The sequence below is a fragment of the Dasypus novemcinctus genome, chromosome 27 (assembly GCF_030445035.2).
Source record: "Dasypus novemcinctus isolate mDasNov1 chromosome 27, mDasNov1.1.hap2, whole genome shotgun sequence".
NCBI lineage: Eukaryota > Metazoa > Chordata > Mammalia > Cingulata > Dasypodidae > Dasypus > Dasypus novemcinctus.
In genome coordinates this window covers 1,796,384-1,822,711 of record NC_080699.1, presented here as the reverse complement: position 1 = coordinate 1,822,711, position 26,328 = coordinate 1,796,384, and the positions used below count along the sequence as shown (strand labels likewise).

General features: G+C 44.8%; 1 protein-coding gene across 4 annotated transcripts in view; it reads left to right on the top strand.

The window, feature by feature from the left end:
- The first annotated feature begins 5,948 nt into the window (after nt 1-5,948).
- The window catches only part of SESN3 (sestrin 3), a 73,607-nt gene continuing 53,227 nt past the window's right edge, over nt 5,949-26,328 (top strand). For 2 of the 4 annotated variants that reach the window (XM_058289319.2, XM_058289318.2), the window contains exon 1: nt 5,949-6,123. In XM_058289319.2, coding sequence (XP_058145302.1) covers nt 6,049-6,123 — 75 coding nt within the window. In that variant the 5' untranslated portion in view covers nt 5,949-6,048. The remainder of the gene's footprint in view (nt 6,124-26,328) is intronic. The other 2 variants (XM_058289320.2, XM_058289321.2) reach the window with 2 other exon arrangements.

Below are 26,328 nucleotides of genomic sequence, written 5' to 3'. Positions count from 1 at the left end.
AGAGCATGCGGGGTGAGTTAGGGCAGTCATTTATTCAGGTAGGGAGGGAAGAGAAATGGGAGACAATAACAGAGCAGGGTCCCGGGTAGAGAGGAAGGGGGTGAAAAGGGATGAAGAGGGCTGGTTTACAGGCTACAATTCCCCATTATAGGTTATAAATCCTGGGGTTACTTGCATGGCCACGTGGCAGAGGAGAAACGGCAAGGGTGGCACACAGAGGGCAGGACGGGTCTGCAGACAAGAGAGTAGGCGAGAGCACGCTCCAGCCTCGAGGTTTGCTTTTAAGTGGCTAATTACTCCACCCCTTTGCTAATGGCAGGGGAGGGAGTTTCAGCAGTGTGCTGTTTTGATTGGTTACCCCACCCATCAATCCCTTAGTGAGGACCCAATGATAAAGGTTCTAGAGAGCCTCCAGGACTTTTCCTTGTTCCCGGGAAGAGGCCCGTGTTCTGGATAGAGAACCCCAGGGGTGGGTCCTCCAGCAGCATCGTGGGGGTCCCTGACACCACGGGGACTCTCTGCCGGGTTCCAGATTCGTCTATTAATTCCTACCTTATTAGCCTGCCTCCACTGCATTTGGCTTTGTATTTTGTTCTTCATATTTGGCCTCTTTCCTCAACCTTAGCCATAATAAAGAGATGACAGATTTATTTAAGGTAAGAGTGGCAGTCAGTGGATCAGTAATTTAGATGATGGAGAACGTTTATAGAGGTGGCAAACTAAAATCCTGCAAGGGTCAAGAAGACCGTGCAAATAATGTGGCAAAAGACGTCGCCCCAGGGAGTGTTGGGAGCCTTGGCAAACTAGAGAGCGCAAATCTAAAGTAGAATAGCCATAGCCGGGACTGGGCTCCCACAGGAGGTTGCATGTGGGAAGTGAGCCCAGTGCGGCCAGACCTGCCAATTTCCCAAGAGAAATGGGAAATCTAGTTTTTGGTGTAAAATTTCCCAAATGTAAATATTTGAAAGTAATTCAATTTAAACACCACTGTGCAGGTCAATGTTACACGCAGGCAAGAAAAACAACAACAAACCCCCACCTTGCGAGCCTCTCATTTGTCATCTTCTTCACACAGAGTTAAGAGCAGATAACTGGAATGCGGGTAAGAGAAGGCTGGTAGGAATCTGGACCTTGGTGGAAAATGTTTTTTTGAAAACTACGCTTTGGTAAGAATAATGTTCTTGGTAGAAGTGGGGGCCTAGGGTTGGGAAGGGGAGTGGATGGGGACTATAGCCGTCTGGGATTCCATTCTCTGTTTCCATTAGTGATTGTATTGGTCTTGGGAAAAATAGCAAGAACTAATTAACAGCTCAAAGGGAGCAATCAATTTACAATTGTGTAAAGTGTAAATTCCTTTGTGCAAGAAGCAAATTACAGTATTTGCAAATTTGTAAATAATGCAGCACTTTACTTTCAATTCAAATGTTTCAGGTGCCCTTGGGAGAAAGAAAAAGAAGTCTGAGAAGGCAAAATGTTAGAAAATGACTTATGTTCCAAGAAATAGAATTTTAAAAATATTTTTTGTAGTTGATTTATTCAATTGAGTCCTTACTTAGGAACTATAAGGGGACCCAGTTCTTTGGTCAACAAGAATAAGAGTATGTAGAGAAGTGTACAATTTCAAATCTAAGAGTCAAAGCATGTCATAATAGACTACCTTCTTTCAAAAGTATTGAACAGTCTCTTCTCTTCAGTGATAGTTTTTTGTTTCATTTTTTTAACCATTCAATTCACAAATATTTATCGGGCCCTTTTATAAGATCCTGTAACTGCTATTAGAGATTCAAAAGGCATACCCTAGAAGAGCCTATGGTCTTGTTTGGAAAGTACAAGTGCAAACTCACTAAATTCTCCAAGATTTTTAAAGCGCATCTCCATAGATTGAGCTGGGAACTGGGATACAAAGGCTCGTTCCCTGTCCTCAAGGGGTTTACAGTCTACCAGAGGAAACAGGATTTAAACCAGTCATTTCAATTACTGAGCTTGAGGCCGAAGAAGGGGATTGAGTGGACACCCAGGACGACGCCTTGGCAAGTACTTAACTCTGCCAGGAGACCTTTCAAACAGGAGAAGATCACTTGGAAGAGCAAGACATTCATTAGAGGGAGAGGCAAATGGAATTTTGATGGGCCTCATGCAGGTGACAGATCAGATTGGTGCTTTCACATGGCTTTCACTTGTGTTTCAGTCACTGTGGTATGTATGCAAATTGGTTAAAACTTTCCACAAAATACTTCAGTGGGTTGTATCAAGAGTCTTAAAAACTAGTCAAACTCTTTTATTCAGGAAACTCCCTCCCTAGGAATCAGAGCTGCTGCCAGAAAGCTATGTACAAGGAAGTTTATCAGAGCATGATTGGCAACCATGAAAAACTGTAAACAACCCATGTGTCCAATAACAGACTAAAGATCTACAAGTTGCCCTGTGTCTCAGTCACACAATTTTATGCATTTCTTGTTTAAAAGAACCACATTTAAAAAAATATTTCAAGACAAGTAAAAATGATCAAGACATGAGTTTAAAAATGATTCAGAACATTTAGTAATCCTAATTTGGTTTGAAAAAAATTAAAAAAATAATTCTCAACATTGGTTGTTAAGTTTTACCCTTATACTACTTTTGTAAAGTTCTTCATTGTTTTAGACACACCACACAATTAAAGAGCTGGGGTTTCTCCTTGTTCTGTGCAAAATCATAATTGTTTTTTGTCTCTTTCCCTCTTACCCAACAGTGTGCTTCTAGATGTGCAAGTCACTTACTCTCCAGGTCGCTCATCTTTAAGGTGGCCAGGCTGTCCAGGGCAGCGAGGCCAGGAGAAGGCTGGGAGAGACCGGTCCAGGAGCTGGACACGGCGGCGGGAGCAGAGAACAGGTGCGGAGGGGGTGAGGCTGGGAGAGCCTGAGGGGAAGGTGGTGTCTTGAGAACCAGCTCGGGGCTTTCAGGATTTCAGGGGTAGAACAAACAGAGAAACAGTGGTTCAGTGTGAGAGATGTCACAGTGCGGTCCCTGGCTAACTGCAAGTAGATGGCCCTGCAGGCAGCTAGGGTCACAGAAGGCTGGAGGAGAGTGAGCCTTCCTCTAGCATCTCTATCCCAGGGGCAGGGCTGGCCGCTCTTGGCCATCTTTCAGGGGGTTTAGTTATCAAAGAACTGAAAGGACCTCACTGGGAAATGATCTGAGCTATTAAATAAAGGAAAGGGCATAAGATGATTCCAAGGTAACAGAAACGACTTGAAGTTAAACTACTACTTGAGAAATTCGATCTTAGCACCGAAACCACTTAATGGTTCAATGTCTCCTTTCCTTTAAAACTTGTTCTCGTTAAACCTTCTTTAGAAGATAGAACCCGCCCAGGAAACGCACTAGGCGGGCGCGGCGCCTCGGGCCTCGCGGAGCTGCGCCTCGCGGGCTTCTCCCCGCACTGCAGCGCGTGGGAATGTCCCCTGGCTGAAGCTCTCGACTTCACGTTTCCTCGGGAAAGCACGCTCCCGCCCCCCCCCCTCCCCCCGCACTCCTCAGGCCTCGTGTCTTCAGGACACGAGTGGCCTCGAGCGCCCCTGGCCACGTGGACCCGCACGTTGACGCGCGGCCGGCGTCGCCCTCGGCGGGTCCCTCAGCCCGGCCTGCAGACGCCCCCCTGTCCCCGGCGGCAGACGCCCCCCTGTCCCCGGCGCAGACGCCCCCCTGTCCCCGGCAGCAGATGCCCCCCTGTCCCTGGCGCAGACGCCCCCCTGTCCCCAGCGCAGACGCCCCCCTGTCCCCGGCGCAGACGCCCCCCTGTCCCCGGCGCAGACGCCCCCTTGTCCCCGGCCTACAGACGCCCCCCTGTCCCCGAGGCAGACGCCCCCCTGTCCCCGGCGCAGACGCCCCCCTGTCCCCGGCCTGCAGACGCCCCCCTGTCCCCGGCGCAGACGCCCCCCTGTCCCCGGCGCAGACGCCCCCCTGTCCCCGGCGCAGACGCCCCCCTGTCCCCGGCGGCAGACGCCCCCCTGTCCCCGGCGGCAGAGGCCCCCCTGTCCCCGGCGCAGACGCCCCCCTGTCCCCGGCGCAGACGCCCCCCTGTCCCCGGCGCAGACGCCCCCCTGTCCCCGGCGCAGATGCCCCCCTGTCCCCGGCGGCAGATGCCCCCCTGTCCCCGGCGCAGACGCCCCCCTGTCCCCGGCGCAGACGCCCCCCTGTCCCCGGCCTGCAGACGCCCCCCTGCCCCCGGCGCAGACGCCCCCCTGCCCCCGGCGCAGACGCCCCCCTGTCCCCGGCGCAGACGCCCCCCTGCCCCCGGCGCAGACGCCCCCCTGTCCCCGGCGCAGACGCCCCCCTGTCCCCGGCCTGCAGACGCCCCCCTGCCCCCGGCGCAGACGCCCCCCTGCCCCCGGCGCAGACGCCCCCCTGTCCCCGGCGCAGACGCCCCCCTGCCCCCGGCGCAGACGCCCCCCTGTCCCCGGCGCAGACGCCCCCTTCATTCCTCGCGCCGGGCAGGGCGGCCTGGAGGGGGGCGCGGCTGGGGACGCGGGGGGCGGCGGTTCTGGCCCCGCAGGGTGGCTCTGCGCGGGGCAGGGGACACCCGCGGGCCCGGGGCGCGCCCCTCCCCTATCTCCCCGGCGCTGCGGGCGGCGCCTCCGGATGCGAAGACGCGGAGCCCCCGGCAGGACCCCCGCGCGCCGCCCGCGCCGCTCAGAGCGGGACGTGGGGCCTCGCGCGTGCCGGTTCCCGGGGGCGGGGGGCAGGCCGGAGGCGGGGGCAGGCGGGGGGCGGGCCTGGGGGTAGATGGGGGCTGGGGGACAGGCGGGGGGTCGGCCGGGGGCGAGGGGCAGGCCGGGGGGTGGGGGACTGGCCGGGGGCAGGGGTAGGCCCGGGGGGGGGGCAGGCGGGGGCGGGGGCCTGGCCGGGGGCGGGGGACAGGCCGGGGACAGGGGACAGGCGGGGGCGGGGGACTGGCCGGGGGCGGGGGACAGGCCGGGGGCGGGGGACAGGCGGGGGCGGGGGACTGGCCGGGGACAGGGGACAGGCGGGGGCGGGGGTAGGCTGGGGGGGGGCAGGCGGGGGCGGGGGGCAGGCCGGGGGCGGTGGACAGGCGGGGGCGGGGAACTGGCCGGGGGGGGGGGGACAGGCGGGGGCGGGGGCAGGCGGGGGCGGGGGACTGGCCGGGGGCGGGGGACAGGCGGGGGCGGGGGCAGCCGGGGGCGGGGGACTGGCCGGGGACAGGGGACAGGCGGGGGCGGGGACAGGCGGGGGGGGGGGGCCTGCGGCGGGGGGGGACTGGCCGGGGGGTGGGGGACTGGCCGGGGGCAGGAGCAGGCCGGGGGCGGTGTCTTGGCCGGGACAGGGGGCCGGGGGGGTGGGCAGGCCTGCGCTTTCGGCTTCGCCGCCGCACGAGGAGGGGCTGCCCGGTGCCCCGGTCGCGAGGGGCTGCAGGGGCCGCCAGCCTCCGCCTCCCTGCCCCGCGGCCTTCCTGCAGAACCAGGCCCCAGGGCACGCGGCCCGAGCTCCGGGGGCGGCCAGGCGGGGCCAGGCCGGGGACGAGCCCCTGCCCCCTGCTCCACGGCGAGGACGCGGGCGTCGACCCCGCGGCCAGCTCACGCCCCTCACCATTTCTGCAGAGGCCGAGGGGGCGTGGCCGCCCTGGAGGGGGCTGGGCTTCTCGGTTCATTTGCATATGCCCCGCCCTCTTCCTCCTATTGGCGGAGCCGCGCAAGCCGTGTTCCCGGCCCCCGGCGCGCCGCCGCTCGAGCCCTGGACGACACCGCTAACCTGCCCGGAGATCCGAGGGCTCCTCGGCCTCCGCCATTGGCCGGCGCGGCTCCCGGCGCCCCCGGCCGCTCATTGGCTGCGGGCCGGGGGCGTGGCCGCGGCTGACGATTGGCGGGCGCGCGGAGGCGGGGCGCGGGGCGGGGCCTCGGGCCGGGGGCGGGCGGCGGCGCGGACCGCGGAGGAGCCGTCCCCTCGGCCGTCGCTCGGGCAGCCGCCGCGGTGCGCGCTCCGGGGCCGAGGTCCCCGCGGAGGAGGCTGAGGCCGAGGCGCGCGGGCGCTGGGGACGGCCCCGGGGCCGCGATGAGCCGCGGCGGCAGCAGCCCGCCGGCCGCCGGCTACCTGCTCTGCTCCGGCTGCCGGAAGGTGCTGCGCCAGGTGCGGGGCGCGGGGCGCGGGGCGCGGGCGGGGGGCGCGGGGCGCGGGGCGGGGGGCGCGGGGCGCGGGGCGCGGGGCGCGGGGCGCGGGGCGGGGGGCGCGGGGCGCGGGGCGGGGGTCGCGGGGGGCGCGGGGCGGGGGTCGCGGGGCGCGGGGCGGGGGCGCGGGGCGGGGGCGCGGGGCGGGGGGCGCGGGGCGCGGGGCGGGGGCGCGGGGCGCGCGGGGCGCGCGGGGCGGGGGGCGCGGGGCGCGGGGCGCGGGGCGGGGGTCGCGGGGCGCGGGGCGCGGGGCGCGGGGCGGGGGTCGCGGGGCGCGGGGCGCGGGGCGGGGGGTGCGGGGCGCGGGGCGGGGGTCGCGGGGCGGGGGTCGCGGGGCGCGGGGCGCGGGGCGGGGCGCGGGGGGCTCGGGGCTCGGGGCGCGGGGCGCGGGGCGGGGGGCGGGGGGCCCGGGGCGCGGGGCGCGGGGCGCGGGGCGGGGGCGCGGGGCGCGGGGCGGGGGTCGCGCCTGCAGCCGGCTGGGGGAGGCGCGGGCCGGGCAGCCCCGCGGGCCTGGGGCCGGGCAGGCGGCGGGAGCGCGGCGCCGGGGCTGGCCCATCCCGGCCGCAGGGCCCCCCGCCCGCCCCGCCGCGGGAAGTCGCTCTGTGCGCCCCGGGCGGCGGCGGAGGGCCTGGGCCCGGGGCCCCGCTGCGGCCGCTCCAGCCGCCGGCTCTCTCCGCGCCCCGCTCGACCGTGGCTTAGACGGCGCCGTCCGGGAGGTGCCTCTGTTTGTCCGGGGAAATGAATTAAAAGTGCTGAGCTGGGCAGAGGCAGCGGCTGCCAGAGACCCGGAGGGAAACCGTCCCGGCTTTGGTCGGTTTTTCTCATTACGGTTCACTTTGGGGTTGTTTTTTATATACTAAAAAGCAAGCAAGCATGCAAGTAAGCAAGCTCGAATATTTGTGCTCTTTGTCCAAAAACAGTTTTTCTTCCTCTGTGGGTCAGGCCAAGTGCCAATCAAAGTTGTTTTTCAAGCCTCTTTTCCCTGCAGTAGGGCTGCTGCCTTTTTCTTTTTTTCTTTTTTTTTTTTTTCTGTTTTATTTGAGAGCATTAGGAAAGCAAAGGGATTGCAGATTTGAAGTTAATCGAACAGTTAAATATGCCTCAACTTGTGTTTACTCGATATGCTTCTCTTGAAACAGATTTTTATTAAATGTGCATGTTGAGTATGTGCAGTTATTTTTTTCCATAAACTCTGGGATCAAATTACAGTTGATACTTGCTCAGCTCATCGTAGTGCAGCTTGTGAAAAATGGAATGGATCGGAGGTGCAATCAGCTCAGTTGAATGTTAACTCTTTCAGTGCAGGGCCAGATGTCTTCTGAACTTAAGTTATTATCATTTCTTACCTTTAAAAGTGATAATGTATTTTTGACATGACAAGAGTTTGAGGCACAGTTGATTAAACGCAAGTCTTTAAAATGACGGCTAATTATTTTTTAATTAAATACAAAAAAAAAGAAAGCTGTATTGGCTTAGATAAATGCGTGTTGTTTTCTAAATTTATTAATGGCTCTCTGATAATTTGGTAGACTAAAAATGTTTGGAGGTGCTACTATAAGCTTCAAAAACCATTTTATTTTTCTTTTGAGAACCTGGCTTTGGATCCCTGACTCTCTGCTAACGTTTGAGACATCTTTGTATCTTTTTCTTACGTTTTAAGAGATTATTTCTGTTTGCCTACAAAGAGCATTCTCATTTCTATTATTAAAAGTAAGAAGTATTTGGAAATTGAATGTTCACCATTTCCGTATTTTATAATTGCTGTGCACAGGCCAATATTCCAGTTTTTAGTAACTCGGAGGCATTTAATATTGATTCATGCAGTAGCATGAAGTAAGGTTATATGGAAATGAGGATGAGGTGGTTTGAGCCAGTTATGACATGATTTGGCAACATTTGCAGCTTTTAAAGAGTGCCATTGGTGAGTGCTCTTAAAAGAAATCAAGTGTCCAGATTTTAAATTCGTCATCATTCTAAAAATAGCATCTAAGAGTTTATTTCGAATAGATCTCATTTTCTTTTTACTAGAAAGTATATAACTCTAAGTAAAATTCAGCTGTAACACTCAAAAAATGACCTAAATTTTTTCCATTTAATAAAGTGTTTTTTCCATTTAATAAAATGTTTGGTAATTGCCAAGTGATTCATAGTTCATATGGAAGACTGAAAGTCATGTACACCCAATGTGAATTACTGTTTGCTGTTAGAATTCTCATTAGTGATGGTGGGAGGGTCACCTTTATGTGTGGCATAAGCCTTTTGCTCTTTGTAAATGGCTTGATTTGTTGTGTTGTATTGAATTTTGGGAGAATATCAAAAGAACTGAATTTACCTTCAAATGAAATAATTTGGTTTAACCCAATATCCGAAACTCGAATCGTATATTAAATGAAATCATGTTTATCCTTGGAATGGCCTTCATGATTCTTATTCAGTGTCTTCAAAAGTATAGAGACTTCTCCCAATACTCTAGAATGTGCCTAATCCAGTAATCTTAGGTCAGTAAAAAGAACCAAGAGGTAACCATATACAAAAGCAACAGCAACAAACAACTATCCTCAAACATCTAAAACTCTTTAAGTTTAATTTGCTCTGTTATCACTGAGGTGGTTGAATCATTTTTAGTAAAAGAGGAAATGCTTCTATTTAACTTGCAAAGTTACTAAGTTTTGAAGTGTAATACATTTTACTTGAAGCAATTCCAGTCCAGTGACAACTAGATATATGTGATGCTTCGGTTTAATTTCAAAGTGGAGTACCAAACTGCATTAGGAAAAGTAGGTGTCTGTTAGTCCACTCATCTTCTGATAAATAAAAGGTAGCATATTACAATGCACTTTGAAAATTGAGCAGGTGGTGCTACTGAAGTGAATAATACTCTGCACTATAAGTTAGAGGATTTAACATTTTAAAATTCCTAATATTTTTAGGAAGTTCCAGTGATACATCTTTGTGTGATTATTGTACTTTTCCATGTTGCTTAACTGCATATTTTGATAACTTTTTGCTGGTATTATAAATGAAGATACAAATTAAAATTAAAAATATGAGGCTGAATTATACAAATCTCATTTTTTATAGGTCAAAATTGTCAGATATTTGTAGTTTCAACTAATAAAATGTAATTGCTTTGGGTGTGGATTATAACTATAATCTGCCTCGGTTAATCATGTTTCCTGTGTACATAGTTTTGATGGTCAGAGGCAGTTTTTTTAACTTGATTTTTATCTTAAATTAACCAAGTGGAATTCAAGCGGTGAATCTAAGATGGCAAATCATAGTGTAATGGTTTCCAAACTGCCTTCTGTGGAATCTTAAAAAGCTTCAAGTTATTTTAAACTATCTCTAAATTACAATTTAAATTATAATTAAAAAGGTATAGATATCCAAAAAATACACCGAATTTTAGCACATTGGAACCTAACATAATTATCTTTTGCTACAAAGTTAATTTATTCTTTGTGCAGGCCTTGAATTAACACCTGTTCTGCAGTCTTTTACAAATATTTAAACTTTTAAAAATATTTTTATTGATGAGAAAGATTGTCATTAATTATGAAGACACCTGGCTTTAAAAACTATGCCTTTATACATCTCTATTCATGTTAAATTTTTACTTGCGAGAGCTCAAACTTTTATCAGTTGTTACTTTATAAGTAAAACACTTAGAAAAGTTGTTGCTGTTATGTATTTAGATATTTCATATATTCAGGTTCATCGTAAGGCTTGATTTGTAAAAGGAATTCTGCTCCCCCATCTCCCCCCCCCACACACACACACGTAAATGAAAAAGCCTAAGCTGCTAATACAATGATACTAATAGCCACAAGATGGCTTCTAACAGGCCTTTTAATTTGGGGCAAGTTAATTTACTTCTTTGAAGCCTAGTTTTTTCTGTAAAAATGTAGATAATTTCCCCCTGCCTTGTAAATGATAAAGTTACAACTACATTGTATCATTTACAAAGCCCTTTGACACATCTCTTTTCAAAGAAGGCAAGCTTATTTCCCCTTTTTTTCAGATAGCCTGAGTTCCTAGTGTTTGTAATGTATTTCCATACATACTGAGTAATTTGGTTAATCTTCAGTTTTCTCTTGTTTAATTATTGTCTATAAAGTGAGTATGCTTTTAGTTAAGAGTAATCTACATGTTGGTTTTTGATTTGCATATTTCTTTTTGTATTTTCCCTCTCTCTTAAATGGTAATCTAATATATTGCTTTTGCCTTTTCAAATCAGTTGGATAAAACTATATTGATTCTTTGACACTTTAGCAGAGGGGGGAATTCATATTTGGTTTGAACAGATTGAGTCAAAGAAGGTTGTGTGTCATAGAGAGGGGGTAAATCCAGTGTAAAGCAAAGAATTTTTGATTACTTTAGGAGAAAAATTACAGATCTAAAAGTCTTAATTTTTTCTCCCCATCTCTTCCTCCCTTTTTTTCCCTTCTTGAAGAGGTTAGGTTATAACTTAGGCTTGTATAGAACTTCACAATTTTTAGAATACTTTCACATGATTCTTACAAATTAAAATTAAGATTTATGTGGCATGGCCACAAAGAAATGTGGCATGGCCACAAGCAAAGAAGAAGAGCTTTTACTTCTTAATCCTGCTCTGTAATAAATGACGTCGTGTTCTGATTGTGGACTTTGCTACGGGGATGACTGGGGCTGGCTCCCCCTCTCCCCCGCTCTACCGCTGTGGCATATGCCCACAGGCACCCGTGGCTCTGCAGGTAATATTGGGGGAAGTATGAAGGTTAGCTTTAGCTCCGTAACAGTTTGGTTAATTCTTTAATAAGGTAAAGCAGCAGTTTGCAAAGTGTGGTTCTAGAACCCCTGGGGTTCTCCAAGACCTCTCATAATAGCACTGGCCGAGACTGGTTTTTCTGCTGTGTGCAAAGCAGTGTGGTAAGATCCTGCTGCCCCTTGGTGTAAATCGAGTTAATGGTGCCAAATAGTAATAATCACCGTTTTCTTTACTGCCACACACACGCAGGGAAGAAACAATGCCAGCTTCCCTTAATGTCCTTGATATTATATTCTATTAAATCTTTCCCCTTGAGTATCTGTCTTTTTTAATATCCTGTGTGACAAAATAGGAAGTATGTAAAAAGTGTTTCTACTGTATAATAAACTGGTTGTCTCAAGGGAAAGCATTTGTGCAATTGAGTTGTAAACTGAACTACCCGTTGTTTTTTTTTTCATATAACACCATTTTTACTTGAACAAACAACTGACATAACTGAAATAACTTTGGTTATTGACTTGAGTATTTCATAAACATTTCCTCAAAAATGAACAAAATAACCTGACAATATTTGTTGCCAGTGGTAAAATTTGAGCTTCAAGGAAAAATTAGAATTTTGGAATATGTGTGTCTGTTCCCATTAGCCTGAACACTCCCCAAATCTCATAAAGCTCTCCACTTGAGATCAAGGAAATATTAATAGATTAATAGATAATAGATTAATAGATATATTAATAGAATAATAGATTAATAGATCAAGGAAATATTAACAGATATAGCAGGGACAGATGCTGAACATTATATAGCCTGCCATACCCACTGAATGGACTGGGGAAGAGTGTAAACTATAATCCATGCGGTGCAGCAGTGCTCCAAAATGTATGCACCAGGTGCAGTGCATGCGCCACAGTGATGAAAGAGGGTGTTGATGTGGGAGGAGTGGGGTGGGGTGAGGGTGGGGGATATGGGAACCTCATTTTTTTAATGTAATATTTTTGTGATCTATGTATTTTTTTTAAAAAAAAAGCAATTAAAAAAATTTTTTTTAAGTGTCCACATTTAGAAGATCTGAGGAACTCAGTGAGACCTGTGTTTTCCACATGGTCAGCAAATGATGGTTCACAACCATATAGTGAGAAAACGATCGTAAGTACAAGATATGCTAAAGGATTCTAATATATTTAATAGAGGATAAAATGCTCACTGACATGGTTTCAGATTCCACATGGCAACTAACCTTTAAGAAACTGTGTGGAGTTTTGGTGTAGTATCAAACAAGAATATTCATGATTATGTCCTTTTTCCAACTACATTATCTGAATGAGGCTGGATTTTTCAAAACGTCATAACAGATTGAATGCAGCAAATATGAAAATTCAGCTGTCTTATATTAACTAGACATTAAAAAAGTTGCAGAAATATAAAACAATGTCACTTGACTTTTTCTGGAAAAATACCATTATTTTTTATTAAATGTGTAAATTATGTTAGCATGTAATAATTTTTTGTTATTTAAATGAATTGATAAACATCTTTAAAATGTGTGAGTTTTAATTTTGAATACAGTAAACATTGATGTTTTAACCCACACATCAACAAAAGCTCTTTGGAATCCTCAGTAATTTTTAAAAGTATGAAGGGGCTCCCAGGCCAAAATATTTAGGAACTGCTGAGCCAGTTATTGAGGCAGTGTGAGTAACGAGACCCTCAGGAGTGACTGTGTGGAGAATGAAAGGTTGATAACACGGACAGAAAGTGTGGCTAAGGCCAGAAACAAGACTCTTCCAGTGCTCTCATGCCTCTTGAGTGACAGCCTGGACGCTTCTCCACCCCCGCAGTGGCACTCTGGCTGCCCAGGGAAGGTCCTCCTCTAACCGGGTGAGCGCTCCTTCACCTGCGGATCCCAGGGAGGGCGCGCACGCCCTCGGCCCCGAGGGAAGGTCCTTAGTCCCCTGCGGCCCTGAGGAGCACCAGGTCTGGGGACTCTGGGGATGGCAGCCAGGTGCTCCAGGAGGTGAGTCTTGGCTGGAAAGGAAAGAAGGGCCCTGAGTAGCCCTGTCTTAAAACTTCAGTCTTTTTGCTTGAAAATGGGAAGTGTGGGAAAAGAAACAGAAAAAAGAAGGGACAAGAAAGAATCAGCGAGTAAAGAGAGCGTCAGTGTGGGGGTACTGATGTCAGGCATCGTCACAGCGAAGAAGCCTGGAGCCACAGCAGGAGAGGAGAGAGGACCGCTCTGCGCGCGGGGGCCCAGGTACTGCGGGCCTCGAGCCACAGGGGACCTTCTGCCTGGGAGCTGGGGAGAGGGGTGTGCTCTTCCCAGAAGCCGTGGCGGCCGACTCAGGGTCGCGTGGAGGCCTGGGCACAAGGACCCAAGGACCTTCGACCCTGTCTGGTTAGGTCTGCTGGACCCACAAAGGCCTGCCGGGATCCGAGCCGCTCCTTCCTCTCCCTGGGGTGGGCGTGGGGCTCGGGGGTAGAATCCACACTGCACAGTGACACGTCGCCACAGAGCACTTCATCACGCCCCCATAGCAGTTACCTTGAACCTGTGTACATCGGAGAGGTATAAGTTAACCGAGAATCTATGCCCAGTACTATCTAAACCTACAGTTAACGTGGAGAATTCCTATTTGTCTTTCCAAACTTTTCTTCAAAACTTTGGTGACTTCTCCAAAACCCCTTTCCCAACCTTCCGACCCCCTTCCATCTCCTGTTATCCTCTGGACTGCCGTGCCATCCAAGTGTATTGCATTTATTACACTTAGCACAATATTATAATGAACAATTTGTATGTCTCTTTCCCCTACAAGACTGCCACTTAGTGGAGATCAGATTAATGGAGAGTATAGGGAAATGGGGTTTGATTTGCAGATGTATTGATCTTATAAAAATTTGTGGTGTAGTGCTATTTGCTACAATGCGATATAGATAATGAAATCAAAACCTTTCCATTTCCCCAAGTTGTATGTTTAGCATTTGTCAGGGATGCTGGTTCTTTACAGACCTAACTGGTCTCTTTATCTAAAAGGAACATTTTCAGAAGTGCAGGATCAAAGACTATTTGAGGACATAAGGGTTTTTCATGTTCTTGGTGCCTGCTTTTTTTCTTTTTAAAATGTTACCGTGTTTGTGGCTGTGGGGATATTTTGGTTAAATATGCCGCTTTTCAGAGGGTGTTCTGTCAGGCGCCAGGACTGTCCCCGCCCGGAGCGTTGGGGCGCCTGCTCAGCTGCGGGTGCCCTCGGAGCTGCGTGGGCCGTTGCTTTGAAAGGGACCCGTGCACCACCCCTTGAAACCTGGGGGCTTGCGAGGCGCAGCCGGGTCGGGCGCACCTTCACCCGCGGTTCCAGTTTCAGCACGTGGTGCCCTCCTCCACGGCCCCCAAGCCCTTTCCTCTCGAGACTCCCCTGGGACCCCGAGAGCTGCTTGTAGCCTGGGCTACCCCGTCACTAGCCTGGCATTGCAGGTCCACCCCGAAGGGGCCACTCACCTTCTGTACCGCAAAGATGGGAGAGTGGTCAGCCGAAGAAAAGGAAGTCGGTCTCTCCAATTATAGATACTTGCTGAATACTTAGAAAGGTCGAATTTACCTCGTCAATAGCTAAAGAAGACTTGTAGTTTTCTGAGGCTATGTCTCTTAGTTTCAAAACAGATTTTATAAGTCAGTAACAACAGTAATTTCTATTGACTGCTGCCCATGCACCGTGCTCCATGCTGGGAACTTGAGCTTTAGGTATATGATCTCATTTAATCATCACAGAGAACTATGAGAATTATTACTCATTTCACGGATAAAGAAACTCAAGCTCAGTGAGCTTCAGTAACTTGGTTAAGGTCAGAGTACTAAGTGGCAGACTCGGGATTTAAAACCTGGTCTAACTCCAAAGCCTTACTCATTATACAGGCCTATACATTCCACTTTTTTTTTTTTTTTTGCTGTAGACGCGTGTAAATTGTAGAATTAGTGAAACACAATAGGATCTCTGATTGTTCAGAACATTAACGGAGTGGTTTCAAATTCAGGTATTTTCTAGTTTATTTTTACATTATTAATTAAAATGTAAAAATTAATTAAAAATGTAAAAATTTCTCTTTTTGAGATTAAGTCCATCAAAGTTCTTATTGAGCAGCTTTATTCTATCTAGTTAGCTCTTTCATGGGGCCATTCTTTCCTAAACCCAGGAAACTTCTTTCCTCAGTTCTGAGTATACTTTACTCCTCCTGCCAACCAGTCCTCCGTTAGTTGATAGCGTCGGGCCATTCAGTGCTGCTCTAAGAGCTGTGACGGAAGACACTGTCTAGAGACATTTGCATTTAAGCATTGTGTCTCTTGAATAGGACCTCTAAAAATATTCTCATTTTTAAATTTTTTTTTTTACAGTACAGAAGAGTTATTTATAAAGATAAAAAGTCACCTGAGTACTCCTTTCTACCATTCATTTTGACCTGTGTCAAGACAAAAATGGCTATAAAAGGAAGCAAAGCAACCCTGTAATTGGTATCCTTTCCCACCCCTCCCCACTTCATCTCCTACAATAGTGCAAGCTAGCAAAAGGGGATTTACAGTCTACAGAGGGTTCTTGTTGGGAGGGGGGTCTGTTGGGAAATGGGGTTCTGATATTTGTCAATTAGAACTCTGAGAGTTCCGTCAAAACACTAAGATGTGTAGAGAAGTTCCAGAGCTCAGTTAATATTGCAGTTCTATCCTCTAGGCATTTACTGATTAACCTGGAAAACATTATTTTCAGGGAAAAATATATCCTGAAATCTAAGCAACTGCTTCACTGGAAGCTATCTTTCCTAATTTTGTGTACTAAGCACTAAAAGGGTAATGATCTTATTTTTTTTTAAAAATTTAATGTGTTCATTCCACTGATGTATTTATCAACAGGTTGTTTTGTCTAAATAGGAAATCTGTTTCATTCTGTGTTAGGTTAGAAGTTGAAATGAAGGAAGGGATAATATTGGGTGATCATCAGCTGGCTCTTCCTTGTTATCTTGGTACTGGAGGAGGTGCTGGTTCAGCACAGTGCGTTTTAGGCTTGGTAGCCTATATTTGATTACCTGTTGTTGTCTTTAAGGTAATATGTATGAAAAAATAATTTTAACTCTCCAGAAAGACTTTAAGTATAAAATTAGCAATTTAGCATGTGTTTCATTATATTTTTGGTATAAATTAACAAAGGAAAACAAATCAGTTCAGCAAAATTACTCTACTAAAAAGAGAATTAAAATGAAATGAAACAAACAAAAACACAAAAACCCCTGCGCTAAGGGGTTCAGGAAGGCGGCAGAGCGGGAAGCTCTGGGAATCAGTCCCTCCACCAGAACAGCTGTTCAACAGGCAGGACCTGCCTGAGTCGACGCCTCTGAAACCCAGGAGCCCAGCAGAGCTCTGCAGCACCCAGGGAGAGCAGGAGGAAGAGGCTGCTCCTGTGGGAAGTGCCACTGACGCACGCCACTGCGTGACGCCCTGTCGCCCGTTCCCCAGCCTTGTGCGGGCAGCAGTAAGGTGCTGGCACAGCCGCAGTGGGACATAAAACCCAGCGTCCCAAGAGCACTGACCCTGCTTCACGTTGCTGGGAGCTGGGCTCTGAAGGCAGCCAGTGGTCTAACCCTCCCTAAATGAAGGCTGCAGAGTAAACTAAGACGTGTGCTTCCTCCGAGCCGTGGAGGGCAGTTGAAGGCTGCATTTGCTAGGTAGGGGCGAAAACAAGAAAGCTTGCCACCCTTGGTGGTCCTTCCCTTGTCCCCTCCCAGGCCAACTTGGAGCCAGCTGGCGCCCCCTCTGTAGGTCCCTGGCTTTGTTTCCCTGGGAAAGGCTGACTTGGGAAACTCCTCACCAGCTTGTGCCTTCTCCCAGAATTTGCCCTTCAAGCCAAAGCAGCTTGAGGTAGGAAAGCAGAATAAGAAACACATGAAACCAGCAGCTGGGGCAAAGACTTACTGCTCTCAGTCCTGCCATGGGACACCCAGGAGAGGGAGGTCTGTTTCCTGGGGAATAGAGGAACAGCCAAACTCCTGTATACAGGGGAACTCCTAAGGAGCAGGCACAAGCCCAGAACAAGAGGCAGGCCCAGAAAAGACAGGAGACCCTGCACCTTGAAACTGACTTGGGACTTCCAGGTAGGAGGACTGAGCTCTGCAGGAGAGCACAGCCAGCATAGGCCCAGTCTGCCAAGACGGAGAGGTGTGTTGGTGCTTAGGTTTGCTTGGTTTTGTTAGCTCTTGGCACTCTAGAAAATCTCTGCCATATCACTAGCTAGATACATATCTCAGGGAATAAATATCAAGGTTAACATTTTTAAAATGTTAGACTATACAGTGTACAACGAAGGTAACAAGATAAAGTGACAGGATAAGGGGCTATGGGACTTTTCCTTTTGGAGTAATGAAAACATTCTAAAATTGAGGTGATGACAGCACAACTCTGTGGTAAATATCAGAGTGTACACTTTGAATGGATTGTACAAAACATGGAACTGTAAAACAGTGAATCATATGGTGGAGGATAGACTAAATAACAGAACAAATATGAGAACATTCTCTCATGAAATATAGCAAGTGTATAATACTAATACAGAGTGTCATTAACCAGGTAGGTTGGGTGAAAAATACACCAAATATAAGATATTAGTTAGTAGTAATGTTTTGACAATGCTCTTTCATAGTTTTTAACAATTGTTTCATAACAATGCAAGGCATTGATGGTGGGATAATATATAGGAACTCTGTATGTGATATGCATGTTTCTTTTGTAAGTTCACAACTTATACTGTGCAGTTTTTGTTTATAGGTGTTCATGTATGAATGATACACTTCAATTTTTAAAAGTTTTAAAAAAGATATTCCATATGCTCAAGGAGATCAAAGAAAATAGACAAAGAACTAAATGATAACAGGAAAACAATGAATGAACATTATGAGAATCTCAGTAAAGAGACGTTTTAAAAAGGAACCAAAGAGAATTACTGGAGTTCAAGACCACAATATCTGAAATGAAAAATTCCCAGGAAGATTTCATCAGCAGATGGAGCTGGCAGAAGAGAGAATTAGTGAACTTGAAACCAAGACCATTGAAATGAGTCAGGCTGAGGGGCAGAAATAAAAAAGAATTATAAAAAGGGAAAATAGTCTAAGAGACCTGTGGGACACCATCAAGTGTATGAATATACACATTAGGGGAGACCCAGGAGGAGAGGAGAGCAAGGAACAGAAAGAATATTCAAAGAAATAATGACAGAAACCTCCCCAAACTTAGCAAAAGATGTGAAAATGGACATTCAAGAAGCCCAGAGAACACACAAAGGATAAACTTGGAGGGAAACCTGCCCTTTCCCAGGATGGTCAAGCTGTCAAATGCAAAGGACAGGTAGAGGGTTGTGAAAGCTGCAAGAGAAAAGCAATGTGGTACGTACAAGGGAGTTCCAATTAGGTTAAGTTCTGATGTCTCATTAGAAACCATGGAGGCAAGAAGGCAGCTAAATAAAACAATTACCAACCAAGAATTTTATGTCTGGCAAGACTTTTTTTCAAAAACGGAGAGATTAATACATTCTTAGATTAAAAAAACGTGAGGGAGTTCATTACAACTACACTCAACCTATAAGCAGTGCTAAAGGGAGCTCTTCAGAATGAAAGGAGAGTGCACTAGACAGTGGTTCAAAGCAGCATGAAGAAACAAAGACCTCCAGTAAAGGTGGCCATATGGGTAAGTACTGTTTGTCTTGTCTTGTTTGGTATGTACCTCCACTTCTTCCTACAGGTGCTAACCATGGTAACCCCAAAGAAAATATATAAGCAATACATTAGAAAGAAATGAGAATGGACTCAATATGGTACAAAACAAAAAATCAAAATTACTGAATAGCACAAAGCCAGAAGGAAGCCCTATATTATCAGTTGTGACTTTAAGTGTAAGTAGAATAAACTCTCCAGTCAAAAGGCAGAGATTGGCAGAATGGATGAAGAAGTGTGACCCAACTATATGCTGTTTACAAAAGACTCACCTTGAATTCAAAGACATAAGTAGATTGAAAGTGAAAGGATGAAAAAAAAATTTACCGTGCAAGTAGAAGAAAGTCCTTATATACTGATGAACAAGTCAAATCAACAAAAGGATGTAACAATTATAAAAATATATGCACTTAACAATAGAGCTCCAAAATATTTAAACAAAATTGACAGACTTGAAGGGAGAAAGAGACAGTTCTAAATTAATAGCAGACTTTCAAACACCTAGACAGAATATCAATAGTAGAAGATTTGAACGATGCTCTAAACCGACCAGACCTAACAGACGTATACAGAACACTTCACACAACAGCAACAACAAAAATACACTTGTTTTGCTAGTGCACATGTATCATTCTCCAGAATAGATCATATATCAAGTCACAAAACAAGTCTCTGTGAACAAAAATATTGAAATCATACAGTGTGTCTTTTCTGACCATAATGGAATGAAGCTGGAAATCAGTAACAGAGGGAGAAATGGAAAAGAAAAAAAAATCACAGATAAATGGAAATTAAGATATTCTTAACCTGTGGGTTAAAGATGAAATCACAAAGGAAATTAGGAAATATCTTGAAGCAAATGAAAATGAAAACACCACATACCAAAATGTATGGATGCAGCAAATGCAGTGCTGAGAGGGAAATTTCTGGCTGTAAATGCTTATATTAAAAAAGAAGAAAGATTCAAGTCAGAGAACTAACCTCAAAATTGGAAAAACTAGAAAAAGAGCCAACTAACACCAAAGCAAGCAGAAGGAAGGAAATAAAGACTAGAGCAGAGGTAAATGAAAGAGAATTTTTTAAAAGTCAAAAGCTATAGAAAAAGTTGGTTCTTTGAAAATATAATATTGACAAACCTTCACTTAGACTGACAAAGAAAGAAAGTAACAGGACACACAAAGCTACAACCAGAAATGCATAAGGGATGTTACTCCAGACCCAATAGAAGTATAAAGGACTGTAAAAGGATACTGCAAAGAACGGTATGCCAGCAAATTAGGGAACCTAGATGAAATGGACAGATTCCCAGAAACACATAAACTACCTATGCTGACTCAAGAAGAAACAGAAATAGAAATCTTAAACCAATACCTAGTAAAGAGATTTAATCAGTAATCAAAAACCTCCTCAAAGCACAGGACCAGATGGCTTCACAGGGGAATTTTGCCAAACATTCCAAGAAGAATTAACACCACGCTGGCTCAAACGCTTCAAAAAATTAAAGAGGAGGGAACATTCCCTCTTTATTCTACAAGGCCAATATCACCCTCATAACAAAGCCAGATAAAGATGCCCCAAGAAAACAGAATTACAGGCCAATATCTCTTTCAAAACATGGATGCAAAAATCATCAACAAAATATTGGCAAACCGAATCCAACAGCACATTAAAAGAATTATACACCATGATCAAGTGGGATTCAGCATTTCAAAAAACCAGTCAATGTAATACACCACATAACAAATTAAGTTAAAAACAAAAAAACCACATGATCATTTCACTTGATACAAAAAAGGCACTTGACAAAATACAGCACCACTTCTTGATAGAAAGCTAGGAATAGAAGGAATTCTTCAGCATGATAAAGGACATATGTGAAAAACCCAGAACTAAAATCATACTTATTGGTGAAAGACTGAAAGCTTTCCCCCTAAGATCAGGAACAAGACAAGGATGCCCGCTGTCACTTCTGTTGTTCAGCATTGTACTGGACGTTCTTGCCCAAACAAATAGGCAAGAAAAAGAAAAGAAAAGGCATCCAAATTGGAAAGGAAGAAGTAAAATTTTTGTATTTGCTGATAACATGAACTTATATACAGAAAATCCTGAAAATTTACAACAAAGCTCCAAGAACTAATTAATGAATTCAGCAAAGTGACGTGTGATCCAAGATCAACATCTCAAAATCAATAGTGTTTCTATATATTAGTAATGAAAAAATAGGAAGAAGAAATCAGGAAATACATTCCATTTGCAATAGCAAGAATCAAGTATCTAGGAATAGAATCAAGTATCTAGGAATAAATCTTAACCAATAATGTAAAGTACTTTTATGCAGAAAACAATAAAATAGTTCTACAAGAAATTAAAGCAAACCAAATATATAGAAGAATCTTCCATATTTATGGACTGGAAAACTAAATATTATTAAAATGTCAGTTCTACCCAAAGCAATTTACAAATTCAACATGATCTCACCCAAAATTGCTATAAGCTCCTTTGCAGAAAAGCCAATCATGACATTTATATGGAAGAACAAAGGGCCCCAAATAGCCAAAGCCATCTTGAAGAAGAACAAAACTTGGTAGGCTTGTACTTCCCGGTCTTAAAACTTATTACAAGCGACAGTAATCTAAACTGTGTGGTACTGGCACAAGGACAGACATACAGACCAATGGAATAGAACTGACAACTCAAAAATCAACCCTCACAGTTATGCCACCAATTTTTTAACATGGGGGCTTTGACAGAGACCACTAAATTTGGAAAGGATATTTCTTCAACAATTCGTGCTGGGAAAACTGGATATCCAAATGCAAAAGAATGAAGGTGGATCCCTACTTCACACCATATACAAAAATCAACTCAAAATGGATCAAAGAACTAAATATAAGAATTCTAAAACTCCTAGAAGAAAATGTAGGGACACCTCTACAGGACCTTGTTTTAGGCAGTGGTTTCTTAGACTTTATACCCAAAGCACAAGCAAGAAAAGAAAACATATATAAATGGGACTGCATCAAAATTAAAAACTTATGCATCAAAGGACTTTATCACTAAGTAAAATGATAACTACATAATAGGAGAAAATATTTGGAAATGGCATTTCTGATGAAGATACTCTGAATAAGGATATTCTGGATATTCTTTATATACCCTGAATATGTAAAGAAATCCTGCAACTCAGCAAACACAAACAATCCAATTTAAAAAATGGTCAAAAGACTTGAATAGACATTTCTCCAAAGAAATATACAAATACATGAAAAGATGCTGGACATTATTAGTCACTAGGGAAATGCAAATCAAAACCACAATGAGATACCATTTCACACCCACTAGAATGCCTACTATTAAAAAAAAAAACAAAATTGCAAGTGTTGGAGAGGATGCAGAGAAATAGGAACACTCATTCATTGTTAGTAGGAATGTGAAATTGTGCAGCTGCTGTGGAAGACAGTTTGGGCGGTTCCTCAGAAAGTTAAGTATAGAATTATCATATGACCTGGCAGTCCCCCTTGTAGGTATATACCCAAAATAATTGCAAGCAGAGACCCAAATACATAATTGCAAAATGATGCATATGTAGCATTATTCACAGTTTCCAAAAAAATGAAAAGCAACCCAAGTGCCCGTCAAGTGGTGAATGGGTAAACAAAATGTAGCGTGTAACCACAATGGACTATGATTCAGCATTTAAAAGGAATGAAGCACTGGTTAGTGCAACAACATGGATGATCCTTGAGGACATTATGTGTGAACTCACTGATATGAAATAATTAAAATAAGCCAACTCATATAATCAGAATCTACAATGTATCTTGCCAGGGAAGGGGGTGGAGCAGGCAGTGAGGAGTTAGTGCTTAAATTGTAGACAGTTTCTATTTGGAATGGTAGAAGAGTTTTGGTAATGGATGGTAGTGATGGTAGCACAACATTGTGAGTGTAATTAACAGCAATAAATTATATATTTGAATATGGTTAAAAGGGAAATTTTTAGATTCTATATATGTTACTAGAATAAAAATTGAAAGAAAAAAAATTCTTGGAAAGGTTCAACAAACAGTGAACCCTGAAGTAAACCTCACTTTGTAGTTGATAGTACAGTTATAAAAATGTGCTATCATCACTTGTTATAAAAGTGTGTTACTAATAGGGTAGTATATGGGAACTGTGTATTTTATGCATGATTTGTCTGTAAATCTACAACTTTTCTAATTTAAAAATATTTAAAGAAAAAAAAAGAAAAAAAAACACCTAAGCTAAAATAAGAGCCCTTTTCATTGAATTCCATTTAATGTTAAAATTTTTTAACAAAATATTTTTGTATAGTGTATTACTTGAAATTAATGAATTCCGAACTGAGTTACAGTGTAGAATGTTTGTTTTGTAGTTTTACTTTTTAAATCGCTAATCATGTATGTATTTAATAATCTTGTGAGATGTTTATTTTGTTTCTTTTTATACTGTATAGCCATTAATATAACTACAGGCTCTAGGTTCTAATATTCTTTAGGCATATTGAATATTATGGGTGTTGAACACCCAAAATTGGCATAAAATAGTATTCTTTACATTATGCAAGAGACGTATTTGGAAGTTAGTGCATTTTATAAATGAGGGAGAATATATGCTTAGGTAAATAGGAATGTAGAAACAGGTGTTTTTAGTAAAATATATATATAGTTTGCCATTTTTTGTTTATCAGGGTTCTATTTTGTAACTTTGTTACCCTTTATGGCCCTTTGCATTCTTAAGCATACAAGAAATGTTAAGGCTATTAACTTTTATAAACCACTCATAGGAATACCCTTCATTTATTTATTCATTCAACAAATATTAAGTGCTCCCACCTGGAGGCACTGAAAGGACTTTGGGGTTCTTGGTTAAGCAGTGTGAACAGGTGCAGCATACGCCTGGATCTCAAACAGATCTGCCCTATTATGCTCTTTGCTTGGCAGATAGCTGAGCACTGATTCAGCCAACTTTTTTTGTAGAGTGCTATATATGCTCCCTGTGGCAACTACTCAGCTCTGTCTTGTATGGTGAAAGACGCCATAGGCAATTTCTTTTTCCTTTTTAATTTTTTTTTATTTTTAAAGAAGCTTTAGATTACATAAGTGTTACGTAAAAACTATAAGGGATTCCCATACGCCCCGCTCCCTACCCCTCACATGCTTTCTCACATCAACATCATCCTTCATTAGTGTGGTACATTTGTTACAATTGATGAACACATATTGAAGCATTGCTACAAACCATTGATTACAGTTTGCATTATAGTTTACAGTCCGTCCTGCAGATTTTTTAGATTATGACAAAATATACAATGGCCTGTATCCGTTACTACAGTGTTATACAAGACAACTCCAATGTCTCAAAAATGTCCCCATATTACACCTATTCTTCCCATTCCCATCCCTCAGAACCTCTGGTGGCCACTGCCTTTGTATCAATGATTAAAGTTCTTTCACTGATAGAATAATAATAAGTCTATAGTAGAATATAAAAAGTCTACTTTAGTCCATTGTTCATGCCCCAGTGTTAAGGATTTGGGGATGGTAATGCCCACTCTGCTTCTAATTGAGAGGGAGCTTAGATCCCATTGGGCAGATAAATGGAACTATCTTGCTTGCAGTTGCAGATAATCACTGTTCCTTGGGATGGGTTTTGTCCATCATCATCTCCTTGTTAGTTGTCTTGGTAAGTCCATTGAACTGGAGAGTAGTGTTGCAACTCTGCTGAAATTCAGGGTTCAACTGGTGCATGGATAGATCAAAGATTTAAGTCTCTGGGACATAAATTTATCAAGTGTAGTGCTACTTATGGCTTCAAATAGAAGGGGCAGAAGAGCCATGTATAGAGAACCTATAAATGAGTCTAACTCTGTTACACTGGGGAACAGAAATTCCAAAGTAAGGCACACTGACATGGTGCTGGATTCCTGAGCTGTCTGCCCTGCTTATGGTTTCTGAATATCCCTAGAGCCCTCAGGAGCCCCACTATTTGAAGCACTGTATACTATGGCAGTCAATGAGATCCTGCTGAATCTTGCATAAGCATAACCTCTGGAATATTCTCCCAACTCACTTTGAAATTTCTTAGCCATAAAACCTCATTTTTATTTACCATTTCCCCCCTCTTGTCAGGATCTTTTTCCAGATCCATTGCTAGTTGGCATATCATAATACTCCCTCTTTGCCAGGGAGGCTCATCCCTGGGAGTCATGTCCCATGCAGGGTAGTGCATTTATATGCTGCATTTGGCTTAGAGAGAGGCCACATATGAGCAACAACTAGATTTCAGGAGGTAACTCTTTGGCAGTATGTAATACTAGCGTAAGTTTCATTTTCACAAGAAAAGGTTCATATATAATCAATCTCAAGGGGCTGGCATAATACTTTTGTCTTCCTTCACTAGGCCCTGCCCTTGTACTCAGTGAGTTCTTGCTATTGATTCTATTAGAGAATATAGCAGAACTCCCCAGGATGGAAATTCAGTATTCTTTTGGTTATTTTGTGAATCTCCACCCACTGAGACAATGCATAGGCAATTCTTAAAGGGATGATTGGGCTGTGTTCCAATAAAACTATTTATGGACAATGACATTTTAATTTTATATAATTTTAATGTGTAATTAAATATTCTTCTTTGACTTTTTTTTCAACTATTGAAGAAGGCATTGTTAGCTTCCAGGTGTTATAAAAACAGGTAGCAGGCAGGACTGGTCAGCAGAGAAGAAAGTGAGGACCAGGAGTTTGTCATCAGTGTCCTGGGTTATGTAGCCTTGCTGAACTGTACTTCCTCAGCAGTAAAATCCGTGTAGTGTTAGTACTTATTAAAAATCATCTTCTGTTTTGTTCTAACTACTTTCATTGATGTGTAAAGTTAATTGAAAGCTGACAATGGAATAAACACACTCATCTGATTAGAATGGCCTTTTTATTTAGTACCTGGATAGGTGCCATATAATTTGAATGGATCCCAAGTAAAACTTTAAGAAATCTATAGACACTGAGTGTTCTTGAAATCACATCCATGAAAGGAGACTGCTGACACAAAAATGAATTTGTTTTCAAGAAACCCTAACTTGTCTATCACCTTTAAATGACAGGTATGTATTTCATGACCATAAGAGAAGAGAGAATGAATTGTTATAAATGGCATTTCCTTTTATTTTTAGTCCTTTTAATCATATTTTTAGGTATTGTTAATGGCTTGACAGAAGCTATAGAGCACTTTAGAACTAAAATGTAACTCGCCATTGATTGTAGATCAGTCAATTCAAGATAAGGGATTTCTAAAACAGAGATGTAACTCAGTGGGAAAACTAGATTGGACTCAAACTCAATACATACCTTTCTGGACCTTGTATAATATATAATTTGTTTTGAGTTATTTCTGAGAAAACCTTCCATGAAGTACCAAGTTCTTCCTCACTCTTAGGGGAGACGTTTATTGCTCAAGGCCAGTTGACCTCGTGGGAGACTCAGTTTACCCTGTCCAGGACTCGTTTTCCTGAATGTCGTTGTGTCCGACCTCTGGATAGCACTTCCTAAGAATAACCTGGTCTTGATTAGAGTAACATCCTTTCCAAATTGCCATGTTTGACATTCTTTTTTCCCCCAGACCCTGAAGCTCTTGTTTCATTTTAAATGATTTCGTTTTTGGAAGATTGAAGTC